The following is a 14,076-nucleotide window of genomic DNA, read 5'->3' on the forward strand; positions in this document are numbered from 1 at the left end:
TTCCATAGTCCTCACATTCATGTGCCTATCTAAATGTCACTAATGTTTCTGCCTGTACTAGCACCCCAGGCAGCATATTCCAGGCACCCACCCCTCTGTGTAAAAACACTTGCCCTTGCATCTCCTTTGAAATTACCCCCTCTCACCTTAAATGTATGCCTTCTGGTATTAGACATTTCAACCCTGTTAATAAGATGGTCTCTGTTCGTATCTGTGCCTTTCGTAATCTATCAGATCTACCCTCAGCCACCGCCACTCCAGAGAGAGCAACCCAATTATGAGATCATCATAAATATATTCTCAAGGGCTCATATTTCCCAATGGAATTATCCTAGAAATAGAAACAGAAGTTCTAAAAAGTCATCTTAATAGTAGATAAGGTCTTAGAAAAGATGACTTTTTAGAACGGTTGATCAGGTTAACTACCTGTTGGGTAATTAAAAGCTAAATCTCCAAAAAAAATGTATTTAGATGTGAACATTAATTTCTCTAACCTGGCAATTCTTCCCCCTCCCCCTCCCCCCTTCTTCAATTCCCCACTCTGGTCCCCTTCTTAACCCTTCTTCACCTGCCCAATACTTTCCCCTAGTTCGCCTGCTCCTTCCCTTTCTCCCATGGTCCTCTCCTCTCCTATCAGATTCCTTCTTCTCCAGCCTTTTGCCTTTCCCAACGATCACCTCCCAGCTTCTTATTTCATCCCTCCGCCCACCCACCTGACTTCACCTATCATCTAGTTTGCCCTCCTTTCCCTCACCCACCTTCTTATTCTGGCTTCCTTCTCAGTCTTGACGTAGGGTTGTGGCCCAAAATGTCAACTGTTTCCTGACCTGCTGAGTTTCTACAGCATTTTGTGTAAGTTGGTTTAGATGTAAAGGTGGAACTTTGTCATACAAGCTTCCTTCCGGAAAGTACATAGAGCTGTTAAAACAAAAACTTCACGCCATCTTAAAAGTTTCTTTCCCCAGGCATTAATCTGATCAACCATTCCGGTTAGCCTCCCTCCTTCCTCTGTTACCCCCATCACTACACTCTAAACACTTTCAACCACTTTTTATAATGCTATTTACGTTGTAAATATTTGCTGGTATTGATGTATTTATGCACATTTTATTTCATATCTGTACTTTAACCTCTAACTTTATTTCTCTATAATTCTTTCTTATAATTATAGTGTTTCTTGTTGCACAAATTCTAAGTATATGTAAATGTATATGGTGAAAAAAGCTGATCTTTTATAACATCGATCAGAATCAGGTTTATTATCACTGATATATATTGTGAAATTTGTTGTTTTGCAGCAGCAGTACATTGCAATATATTGACAAAACTATAAAGTACAGTTAAATATTTATATAAAAAATTAAATTAGTAGTGCAAAAGGAGAGTGAAAGTAGTGAGGTAGTGTTCAGAAACCTGACAGTGGAGGGGGAAGAAGCTGTTCCTGATGAACCAGTGAGTGTGGGTCTTCAGCTCCTGTATCTGCTCCGTGATGGTACCAATGAGAAGTGGGCACGTCCTGGGTGATGAGTGTCGTTAATGATGGATGCCACCTTTCTGAGGCATCGCCTTTTGAAGATTGCCTCGATGTAAGAGCGACACACCGAACATTGTGGCTGGTACAGCCTCGCAATCTCCCTACAGCGCTTGACACTGTGAATGACTCTACCTGTCCCACCTGCTCCTCACTCACCTGGTCTGTACTGTAGTCATCTCCGTAACATGGTGAGTTTAGTGTTAACAAAACAATAAATGTATGGATTCTGACATAATTCTGGAATTCCCTCCATCCAGGCACATTTCCGGCGGGACGAATTTCTGGGCAGAATCAATGAAATTGTGTATTTCCTCCCCTTCTGTCATTCGGAGTTGATTCAGCTCGTCAACAAGGAGTTAAACTTCTGGGCCAAGAAGGTAGGAAAGGAATCCAGGAATATAGGCATTGGTCAGACTTAGAGTATTGTGAACTGCTTTGGGTCCCTTATCTAAGAACGAATGTTCTGGCATGTGAGGGTTCAGAGGAGATTCATCAGAATCATCATGTAGTGAAACGGTTAATGTATGAGGAGGTTTTTGATGGCTCCAGGTCTGTGCTTGTTAGAGTTTAGAAGAATGGGGGGAGGGGAGATCTCATTGAAACCTTAGGAACATCGAAAGGCCTAGGTAGAGTGGACATGGAGAGGATGTTTCCTATAGTAGGTGAGTCTAGGACCAGAGGGCACAGCCTCAGATTAGAAACCGTAAAGCATCACCGTAACCATTATGCTACTGTGTCACCAAAATAAGTAGCTTGTTTGTTACTGGACGGCAGCGGACAGCAAGGCTATACAGTGGATAGTCAAGATTGTCCAACACATCACCAGTGCCGGCTACCTGCTTTCAAGGACACACATACAGAAAGGTGCTGGAAAAGGGCCAGTAACATCATGAAGGATCTCGCCCACTCTAGACCATAAAACATAGGAGCATTCAGCCCATCGAGTCTGCTCTGCCATTCTATCATGGCTGATTTATTATCCCTCTCAACCTAATTTTAAATGTACCCAATGACTTGGCCTCCACAGCTGTCTGTGGCAAAGAATTCCACAGATTCACCTCCCTCTGACTATAGAAAATCCTCTTCATTTCCATTTAGAACAGAGATGAGGAGGAATTTCTTTAGCCAGAGGATAAAAGACCTGATCTATGGACCCCAGTTTGGAAACCCCTGAACACTTTCCTCAAGCAGTGAGGCTGATCAACACCTCCACTCACTAACCCACCCCTCCACACCCCCAACCACCACTACTTTATCATTTCCTGTCAGTCACAGACACTCCAGTGCCTAGTGTCACTTTATGGACATACAATCAATCAGTGTATATAAACTACCTTGCATATTTATAATTATTGTGTTTTCTAAATTATTATTGTGTTCTTTATCCTAATTGTTTTTTTGTGCTGCACCGGATCCGGAGTAACAATTAAGATTATGATTTTCTTTATTTGTCACATGTACATTAATACATACAGTGAAATGCGTTGTTTTACGTCACGACCAGCACAGTCCAAAGATGCACCAAGGTACAGCCATGCTTCAAACACCAACATAGCTTGCCCACAACTTACTAACCCTAAACTGTATGTCCTTGGGATGTGGGAGGAAATTGGCGCACCCAGAGGAAATACATGCAGTCACGGGGAGAACGTACAAACTCCTTACAAAGAGCAGCGGGATGAACCCGGATCGCTGGTGCTGGCAATTTTTCTGTTCCACTTTACGCTTGTATACTGGAAATGACTTTAAAGAATCCTGACTCTTGAATCGTACGGGAGAAGAAAGAAGGCACAGTAAATTCTGTAAACACACAGCTTTTGTTTCCACCTCAGGCCAAGCAGCGACACGACATCACCCTGAAGTGGGACCGGCAAGTGATGGATGTTCTGGCAGAAGGATACAACCTGCACTACGGAGCAAGATCCATCAAACACGAGGTGAGTCTGGGGGCCGGGGCAGTCCTGCCAATAAATCACAGCTTCAGTAAATAAAACAGATTAAATATGAATATGTCGTACATCAGAGTGAGTAATGTAGCCAGCATCTTGTCAGCTGCACTTGGCCCAGACAGAGAATGGAGGAGTGTTATGGTAATCCAGACAGGGGCAGGGGACAAGGGTCCATAGGGTCATTTCTTACTGTGGTGGTTGTCCGTTGTTTCCGATGATGACCGGAAACCTATATGGGAGAGTTTTTAAGGTGGAAAAGCCATTGCACTGGGACAGTTCCACTCTCTCAATCTCGGAAGTCAGTGTCCAGTGATACGAGTGGTCGTCACAACTGGGGTTGACCATGACGGCCCCTGTACCTTGCCGTGCCTTTTGCTCTCCACGAATTGTTGCAGAACCATCTTCCTGGCCTTTGGATCTCACTGTTGATCTCATTCGCCCAGTCTGCCAGAGCTGACTTCGCGTGCTCAAACAGACGTGTCCCTATCTCATCAGGATATGAGGTCGCTGGCTACTCTCACCCGGTCTAGCCCACCTGTCAAAGTGGTGTACCGGGGTGTGGCCGCTGACACATGCAAGCAGTTAGTTGGAGCCACAGGTGAGAGCTGAGTGTCCGGTGGTGACAAAAATGAGTGAGCTGCCCCAGAATGGTCACGACAAACCCCATCACCAGAGATACCATCCTTCCCTGGACACCCCAGGTACCCCAAATCGTACAACATCACCACAAAGGGCAATTCAGCCTGTCACAGCCCAGAGGGAACATGGTGGGTGGAGGAGAAGGAGGAAAGAGGGAGATAAAATGGAGGGCAGGAAGGAGTGAAGGAGGGTGATAGTTCAAATTTATTATCATACATCGTATACAGGTATATCGGCAGACGAAACAGCATTCCTGCACACAATAAACAATGAGGGAGCTTGATTTTATGGTGATTGGAGGAAAGTGTAGGGGGATGTCAGAGGTAGGTTTCTTACACAGAGTGCGGAGTGTGAGGAACGCCCTGCCAGGGGCGGTGGTAGAGACAGATACATTAGAGACACTTACGAGATTCTCAGGCACGTGGAATAAAGAAAAACAGAGGACTATGTCGTAGGGAACGCATGCTATCTTGCGTAGGTTGATATGCAACAACAGCATGGCAGTTAGCCTGACACTCAGGGCATTCCGGAGTTGAGAGTTCAATCCCAGCACTATTCTATAAGGAGTGTGTACGCTTTCCCCATAGAGTGCATGCATTTTCCCCAGGTGCTCCGCTTTCATCCCACACTCCAAAGGCATACCGGGTAGGTGAATTGGTCGTTGTAAATTGTCCCGTGGTTAGGTTAGGGTTAGTCTTGGTCTCTGAGGTAGCGTGGCTGGAAGGGTCGACTCCACACTATATCACAAAATAAAAGGGCAGCACAACGCGGTGGGCCGAAGGTCCTGTACTGATTTATGTTCTGTGAACTGTGGAGAGCATTGGCTAATATGAGAGGGTGGGCTTAATCTTAAGGTGATAGAAGGTAAATATAGGTAAGATGTCAGAGCTAGAGTTTTTACATAGAGAGTAGTGGTTGCGTGGAAAGTCCAGCCGGAGGTGGTGGTAAAAGCAGGTACTTCAGGGAGATTTAACAGCCTCTGAGATCAGCACAGGGATGAAAGAAAAATGGAGAGTAATGAGGGAGGGAAGGGTTAGATTGACCTTGGAGTTGGTTAAAGGGTCGGCACAACTTTGTGGACCGACAGGCCTGTACTGTGCTGTACTGTTCGTTGTTCTGTGTTTACTGTAAGTCTGCCTCTGAGAAATATGTCAAACGCACTTCGCAGCTACCTCAACTAACACTGAACCAAGTTAGAACAGTACAGCACAGGAACAGGCCCTTCATCCCACAGTGTCCACATCCCTCCAGCATTGTGTGTGTTGCTCTGGATTTCCAGCATCTGCAGAATCTCTTGTGTTTATGTTGTGAAGTTTTTGATTTAGACCATAAGACATAGGAGTAGTATTAGGCCATTCAACCCATCGAGTCTGCTCCACCATTCCATCATGACTGATTTATTGACCCTCTCAATCCCATTCTTTTGCCTTCTCCCCGTAACATTTGACGCCCTTGCTTAGAACCTATCAATCTCCACTTTAAATATACCCAATGACTTGGCCTCCACAGCTGTCTGTGGCAATGAAATATACAGATTCACCACTCCCTGGTTAAAAATATTTCTCCTCATCTCTGTTCTAAATGTTTGTCCCTCTATTCTGTGCCCTCTAGTCCTAGATTCACCCTCTAGAAGAAACATCCTCTATCTAGGCCTTTAAATATTTCAGTAGGCTTCAGTGAGATTTCCCCTCATTTTTCTAAACTCCAGTCTGTCTGTCCAGGAGCTCTTGAACACCATTGCCATATTTGCATCCCCCACCACCCCTGTCAGCCCATTCCAGACACCCACCACAAGTTTAAGAAGACTTGCCGGCTGCAATATCCTCAGCACTCTAAAGTTATTCCTTCTGGTATCCAGTGGTTCTACCTTGGGAGGAAGACTCTGACCATCTAACCTATCTGCCCATCGTAACTTTGCGTACTTCAATGAGGTCTCCACCAAATTAGTAGGGCACCACGGTAGCGGAGCTGTTAGCATGGTGGGCACTATGGTAGCGGAGTGGTTAGCACAGCAGGGCACCACGGTAGTGTAGCGGTTAGCAAAGTGGGCACCATGGTAGCAGAGCGATTGGTGTGGTTAGCATAGTGAGTACCATGGTAGCGGAGTGGTTAGCACAGCAGGGCACCACGGTGGTATAGCGGTACACGCAGCTCTATTACAACTCAGGCCATTTGGAGTTCAATTCCAGCACCGCCCGTAAGGAGTTTGTCACCGCCCCCCCCCCCCCCCGCCCCATGATCATGTGAGTTTCCTCCGGGTGCTCTGGTTTCCTCCCACAGTCCAAAGATGTATCTGTTAGTAGGTGAATTGGTCATTGTAAATTATCTCGTGATTGGGCTGGGATTAAATCAGTGCGGCTTGTTGGGCCGAAAACGCCTGTTCCGTGTTGTATCTCTAAATAAATAAACCTCTCCAAAGTAACGTCCCAAGTTTGTCCAACCTGTCCTTATAGCTCATACTCCCAGATCCGAGTGAACCTGTTCTGCACCGTCTCCAAAGACTCCACATCCTTCCTGTCATGGGCCCACCAATACTCCATGTGACCTTATAAAGTTTTAAATAGCTGCAACATGACTTCCTGACGCTTACACCCTTATGAAGACAATCATGCAAAACACCTTCTTTATCACTCTCCCTACTTGTCTGCCATTAGCTGTGTACTTCCTCTTTACTTTTGACCTGCCAAAGTGCCAAAATGTGGCATAGGTAGGGTAGGAAGTCAAGGTCTTTTTCCCAGAGTGGAACTGTCAAATTCTAGCTGGCATAGCTTTAAGATAAGATATAGAACATAGAACACAAACGTGATGCTGAAAATCCAAGCAACACACCCTAACCCTAACCTGCCCCTATACCTCCTCCCTCACTACCATTCAGGATCCAGAACGGTCCTTCCAGGTGAGGTGGCACTTCAGCTGTCAGTCTGTGGGGTCACTTACTGAGTCCAGTGTTCCTGATGTGGCCTCCTGTATATCATTGAGACCCAACACAGATTCAGAGACCACTTTGCTGAGCGCCTATGCTCCATCCGCCAGAAAAAGCAGGATCTCCCATTGGCCACCCATTTCAATTCTTCCCATTCAGTCCATGGCCTCCTCTACTACCACAATGAGACCACACTCAGGTTGGAGGAGCAACACTTGATATTCCATCTGGGTAGCCTCCAACCTGATGGCATGACATCGATTCCGATTTCCCTCTCACCTTATCTCCTTAACAGCCATCACCTCGCTCTGGTGCTCCTCCCCCTTCCCTTTCTTCCATGGCCTTCTACCCTCTCCTATCAGATTCCCCCTTCTCCAACAATTTATCTCTTTCACCTGTAAAATTCCCAGCTCTTTACATCACCCCTCCTCCCACATTCTTACTCTGGCTTGTTTTTTCCCAGTCCTGAGGAAGGGTTTCGGTCCGAAATGTCGACTGTTTATTCATGTCCATAGATGCTGTCTGACCGGCTGAATTCATCCAGCGTTTTGTGTGTTTTTCTTAGAAAGTAGAACAGTTCAGCACAGTACAGGCCCTTCAGTCCACAATGTTGTGCAGGCCTCTTAACCTACTCTAAGATCAATCTAACCCTTCCTTTCCATTTAGTCCTCCATTTTTCTATCATCTGTGTGCCTATCTCAGAGTCTCCTAAACATCCCTAATGAATCTGCCTCTACCACCTCCCTGGCAGTGTGCCAAAAATGTCAACTGTTTATTCCTGTTCGTAGATGCTGCCCGACCTGCTGAGCTCCCCCAGCACACTAGTGTTTTGCTCTACTTTCCTCCAGTCATCTTAAAGTTATGCATGCCTCTGGCTATCCACTCCATGCAAGGTTTGCTTGTACACGGAGAGTGGTGCGTGCCTGGAACGTGCATGCCAGGGGTGGTTGTAGAGGCAGACACACTGGCAGCAGTGAAGAAGCATTTAGATAGGAACAAGAACAGGTAGGGAGTGGAGGGATGTGGATCATGTGCAGGCAGATGGGATTAGCTTCAATTGGCATCACGGTCGGCACAGACACGGTAGGCTGTGCCGTTCTGTGTTAGTTCAGGTAGTTGTGAAGAGAGATGTGGGAAAGAGCAGAGGTGTGGTGGGGTCCGTGCTGGGTTGGGGGCTGCCCCTCCCATTGCTGCTGCTCTCCAGTGTTCGCTCAGTGGAAGATAAGCTGGGTTGAATTTGTGTGCAGCCGCACTAGCGCATGATGAGAACCGGCTGCATCATGTTCTTGCAGAAACCTGGCTCCAGGACATCATCCCATACACCATCAATCTACAGGCCATGGCGCTCAGGGACTTGGGCTAGATATGCTTTGTGTGACTGTATGTTGTTTTGCCCTCATAACTACATGTGCTGCTGGCGCCGTGGCCCTGGAGGAACGCTGTTTCATCTGGCTGCATTCACGTGTATGAGTGAATGACAATTAAATGAAGTTTCAGATGAAGATTGAAAGGGTGACAAAGTCTAATTGGGAGCATTTAAGAGACTGTTACATAAGCACATGGATGATAGAAAAATGGAGGGTTATGCAGGAGGGAAGGGTTAGGTTGATCTTGGTGTAGGCTAGAAGCTTGGCACAACATTGTGGGCCAAAGGGCCTGCACTGTGTTGTACTGTTGTATATTGTGTGTAATCTCCCCAGGTTGAACGGCGTGTCGTTAACCAGTTGGCAGCTGCCTACGAGCAGGAGCTGCTGCCTCATGGCTGCACCCTGCGGATCGCTGTGGAGCGTCCTGGTGCAGGGGCCGTCAGGGGACAAGGCGGGAGGCACGAGGAGCCTGACTCCAACGGTGCAAAGATCAGGCTGGAGATTGTGGACAAGGACAGCAAGACCCGGCAGCTGGATATTCAGCCTCCAATTAAATCCAGCAAGGTGTCTCACTGGTGACAGAGCAGAACAGACACCAACACAGGAGAGACTTAAATGGAAGCAGACTCACTGAACACCTCCTCCAGCTCTGAATCCCGAATCAACCCCACCTTCCCCACTCTCATTGTTGCCCGCTGCCATGCATGGGGGTTACTCACTGTGGGAGATGATCCTGAAGACGGGGATGAAGGACTGAACTTACTGTAGTGATCAGGAGCGAGGGTTTCGAATCTGCTGATTCCAGGACAATTTCCGAATGTGACTGACCCAGAAATACAGCACCCGCCAGAGTTTAGTTCTGAAGCAGGACACAGAGCTGAAAGCTGCCCCATTGTACAGAGCAAGAGTCCCACTAATCACCAAGAAATTAATTTTAATTAAGGCCCATCACGCCTACTGGAACATAGGCCACCAACTGCAGCTTGCCAGAGTACCCTGTCCTGGGCCAGTCTTCCACATTGCCCATCAAAAATCCTTCCTTTCCCTGGGATGAAGTTTTTGGAGCTTCTGTTGGTGTTTCTGTAGCTCTGGGTTTTTACGGGAAGGGGTTGCAAGCCCCATGTACAACCCTCCTCCTTTCACAGATGGGCTTGGGACTGTTCATGACAGAGTTAATCACTGAGAGAGAGATGTACAAATTGTGTGTCTTCTTTTTGAAAGTTCTATTTAATAGTAATCCAAAAGCAAATGTTCCTGTTTCATACATATACATCATAAACCATTTGCTATGTAGCCCTTGATTTGTTCTGTGTTGTAACAGGAAACTGTGAGAGCATTGCAAGGTATTTAAATAAAATCACGTCTTTACGTGGATAGTTTTGGCAAGTAGCTCTTCGTGTTCTAAATCTGTTTATTCTTTTGGTAAGCTCACACTACAGAAATTTCCTTTGCAACTCACACAAAATACTAAAAGAGTACAGAGGAAATGTACAAGGATGTTGCTGGGACTTGAGGACCGGAGTTATGGGGAAAGGTTGAATAGGTTAGGACTTTATTCCCTGGATTGTACTGAATTGAATTGATTCTTACATCCTTCATATACATGAGGACTAAAAATCTTTACATTATGTAGGAGATTGAGAGGGAGTTTTGATGGAGGTAAATTATGAGGGGTATAGATAGGGTAAATGCAAACAGGCACTTTTCACTGAGTTTGGGTGAGACTAGAACCAGAGGGCATGGGTTAAGGTTGAAAGGTGAACTGTTTAAAGGAGACATGAGGGGAAGTTCACTCAGAGGGTGGTGGAACGAGTTGCAAGTGGAAGTGGTGGATTTGTGTTTGATTTCAACATTTAAGAGAAGTTTTGATAGGTACATGGATGGGAGGGGGATGGAGGGCTATGGTGCAGGTATGGGTCAATGGGACTGAGCAGCATAATAGTTTGGCATGGTTTCTGTGCTGTAGTGTTCTATCACACTATGACTCTATCTGGCAGCATCTCTGATGGAGAATAAACAATTGACATGTTAGGCCAAGACCCTTCAACAGGAGTGGGGCAGAAGCCAAAACAAGAAGGTGGGGGGAGATGGCAGTACAAGCTGGCAGGCGAGTGACGGAGAAGAGAATGAACCATCAAAGAAAGAAAGGAGAGGAACCAGAGGGTGTCGCTGGGCAGGTGAGGAGAAGAGAAGGAGTGAGAGGGGAACCAGAAAGAAATGGAGAAAATGCGAGGGGGGGTGGGGAATTAGCGGGTTAGAGAAATTGATGTTCATGCCATCAGGTTGGAGGCTACCCAGAAAACTTCCTTTTTAATTGAACTTCGCAGATGAATGACTACATTTCATTGTGTTTTAGCTCTGTCTACAAAGATCACCATATAGGCTGCAGTGTTTCTTTAGCTAATTGCTGACAGAATTGTGTTGATGACGCTGTACCTCTGAAGTATGATCTTTTTGACAGTGGTAAACAGGTCACTAATGAGGGATGGTAGTTGCCTGAATTCTATTCTGACCTACGCACGTTTGGAGGAATGGGACAGTCAAATGCAGTGGGACCCTCTCGGCCCACGCTGCCACCGTGGAGTTCAGCAACCCACACCTCAGTGTAGGCTCTAACACCGTCCAGTCTGACAAACTTGGGTTGTTTTCCCTGGAGTGCCGGACGCTGATGGGAGACCAGATAAACATTTATAGAATTATAGATCTTTATCTGAATAGGCAAAAACACTCCATAAGACCATAAGACAGAGGAGCAGAAGTCGGCCATTCGGCCCATCGAGTCTGCTCCGCCATTTCATCATGAGCTGATCCAATCTCCCCTTTTGTCCCATTCCCCCGCCTTCTCACCATAACCTTTGATGCCCTGACTACTCAGATATCTATCAATCTCTGCCTTAAATACACCCAATGACTTGGCCTCCACTGCCACCCGTGGCAACAAATTCCATAGATTCACCACCCTCTGGCTAAAAAAATGTTTTTGCATCTCTGTTCTGAATGGGTGCCCTGCAATCCTCAAGTCATGTCCTCTCATACTAGACTCCCCCACCATGGGAAACAACTTTGCCACATCCACTCTGTCCATACCTCTCAACATCAAAAATGTTTCTATGAGATCCCAAATCTCCTTTACCTAATAGAGTGGCCACTGAGTGTATGTTCCAGGTTTTATGTTGCTGCAGCCCATCCACTTCAAGGTTCAACGTGTTATGCATTCAGAGATGCTCTTCTGAACACCACTGTTGTAAGGTGTGGTTATTTAAGTTACTATCACCTTCCTGTCAGTGTGAACCAGTCTGGCCATTCTCCTCCAACCTCTCTCATTAACAAGGTATTTTTGCCCACAGAACTGCCACTCACTGGATTTTTTTCAACATTCCCTGTTAATTCTAGAGTCTGTTGTGAATGAAATCACAGGAGATCAGCAGTTTCTGAGATACTCAAACCACCCCATCTGGCACCAAGAATTATTCCAAGGTCAAAGTCACTTGGATCATGTTTCTTTCCCATTCTGATGTTTTGACTTGACAACAACTGAACCTCTTGACCATGTCTGCATGCTTTTATGCATTGAGTTACTGCCACATGATTGGCTGATTAGATATTTGCATTAGGGAGCAGGTGTACCTAATAACGTGGCCACTGAGTTTATTGGGGCATTGATGGGGGTGGACAGAGTCTTTTTTTCCAGTGTGGAAATGCCAGGTACTGAAAAGCATATGTTTGAGATGAATGGTTTATGAGATTATGAGAGGCATATAATGAGCATACAGCCATTTCAGAATGCTGCCTGGATTAAAAGGTTCAAGACCATAGGAGCAGAATTAGGTCATTTAGCCCTTCGAGCCTGCTCTGCCATTTCATGACTGATCCATTTCCCTCTCAGCCCTAGTCTCTTGTCTTCTCCCTGTATTCCTACATGCCCTGACTAATCAATTAATAATCTATCAACCTTTGCCTTAAATATTCCCAATTACTTGGCCTCTATAGGCACCTGTGGCAACGAATTCCACAGAGTCACCACACTCTGGCTAAAGAAATTCCTTCTCATGGTCCATTCAAAATGGATACCCCTCTATTCTTAGGCTGTGTCCTCTGGTCTAAGGCTCCCCCAACATTGAAAACATCCTCTCCACATCCACTCTATCTCGGCCTTTCAACATTCAATAGGTTTCAATGAGATCCTCCCCCCCCCCCCTTATTCTTCTGAATTCCAGTGAGTACAGGCCCAGAGCCATCAAACACTCCTCAGAAGATAAGCCTTTCGATCCCAGATTCATTTTCATGAACCTCCTTTCAACCTCTCCAATGTCAACACATCCTTTCTTAGATAAGGGGCCCAAACCTGCTCTCAATACTCCCAAGTGAGTCCTCACTTATAAATCCTCAATATTACGTCCTTGCTTTTATATTCTAGTCCTCTCAAAATGAAGGCTAACATCACATTTGCCTTCCTTCCCACTGGCTCAGCCTATAAATTAACCTTCAGGGAATCCTGCTTGAGGACCTCCAAGTCCCTTTGCACCTCAGATTTTTGAATTTACTCTCCAGTTATAAAATATTTTATGCACTTATTTCTTCTACTAAAGTGCATGACCATAAACTTCCAAACACAGTATTCCATCTGCCACTTCTTTGACCATTCTCCTAATCTGTCCAGGTCCTTCTGTAGCCCTTCTGCTTCCTCGACGCTACCTCTCCAACTATCTTCGTATTGTCCACAAACTTAGCCACAAAGACATCAATTTCGTCATCCAAATCGCTGACATATAATGTAAAATGAACTGGTTCCAACACAGATAAAAGGCCGCTAATCACCAGCAGCCAACCAGAAAAGGTTTCCTTTATTCCCACTCTTTACCTCCTGCCAATCAGCCAATGCTCTATCCACGTTAGTGTCTTTCATGTAATACCATGGGCCCTTGTTAAGCAGCCTCATGTGTGACACCTTGAACAAGTCCTTCTGAAAATCCAAGTACATGACATCCACCAATTCTCCTTTGTCTATACTGCTTGTTATTTCTTCAAAGAATACCAACAGATTTGTCAGGCAAGATTTTCCCTTGAGGAAACCATGCTGACTTTGCCTTATTTTATCATGTGCCTCCACTTACCCTGAGACCTTATCCTTAATAATCAACTCCAATGTCTTTCCCACTACTGAGCTCAGACTAACTGGCCTTCATCTTCCTTTCTTCTGCCTCTCTCCTTGCCTGAAGAATGGAGTGACATTTGCAATTTTCCAGTCCTCCAGAACCATGCCAATATCTATTGATTCTTGAAAGATCATTACTAATGCCTTCACAATTTCCTCAGCCACCTCTTTCAGAACCGTGAACTGTACACTATCTGGTCCAGGTGAGGTATCTACCTTCAGATCTTTGAGTTTCCCAAGCACTTTATCTGTAGTTTTAGCAATTTCACTCACTTCTGCCACCAACTTCCAGCATAACACAGGAAAGACAGGTGCAAAATAGATACTCAGTTCATCCACCATTTTCTTGTACCCCACTGCTACCTCTCCAGTGTTCTGATAGCTACTCTCAACTCTCTCTTACACTTTGCAAATCTGAAGAAACCTTGGTATCCTCTTTAATATTATTGGCTAGCTTACCCTTGTATTCTATGTTTTCCTTCTTTATGACTTTTTAGTTGCATTGTAGA

The 14,076-nt window shown here is 45.6% G+C and overlaps 1 protein-coding gene across 1 annotated transcript in view; it reads left to right on the forward strand.

Annotated features, from left to right (window-relative positions):
- clpb (ClpB family mitochondrial disaggregase) overlaps positions 1–9,801 on the forward strand; it is a 173,709-nt gene extending 163,908 nt beyond the window's left edge. Inside the window, exons 14-16 of the mRNA XM_073044342.1 lie at positions 1,792–1,911; positions 3,367–3,471; positions 8,746–9,801. Coding sequence (XP_072900443.1) covers positions 1,792–1,911; positions 3,367–3,471; positions 8,746–8,991 — 471 coding nt within the window. The 3' untranslated portion in view covers positions 8,992–9,801. The remainder of the gene's footprint in view (positions 1–1,791; positions 1,912–3,366; positions 3,472–8,745) is intronic.
- Positions 9,802–14,076: the final 4,275 nt, after the last annotated feature.

The sequence above is a fragment of the Hemitrygon akajei genome, chromosome 4, assembly GCF_048418815.1.
Source record: "Hemitrygon akajei chromosome 4, sHemAka1.3, whole genome shotgun sequence".
In the NCBI taxonomy this organism is placed as follows: Eukaryota; Metazoa; Chordata; class Chondrichthyes; order Myliobatiformes; family Dasyatidae; genus Hemitrygon; species Hemitrygon akajei.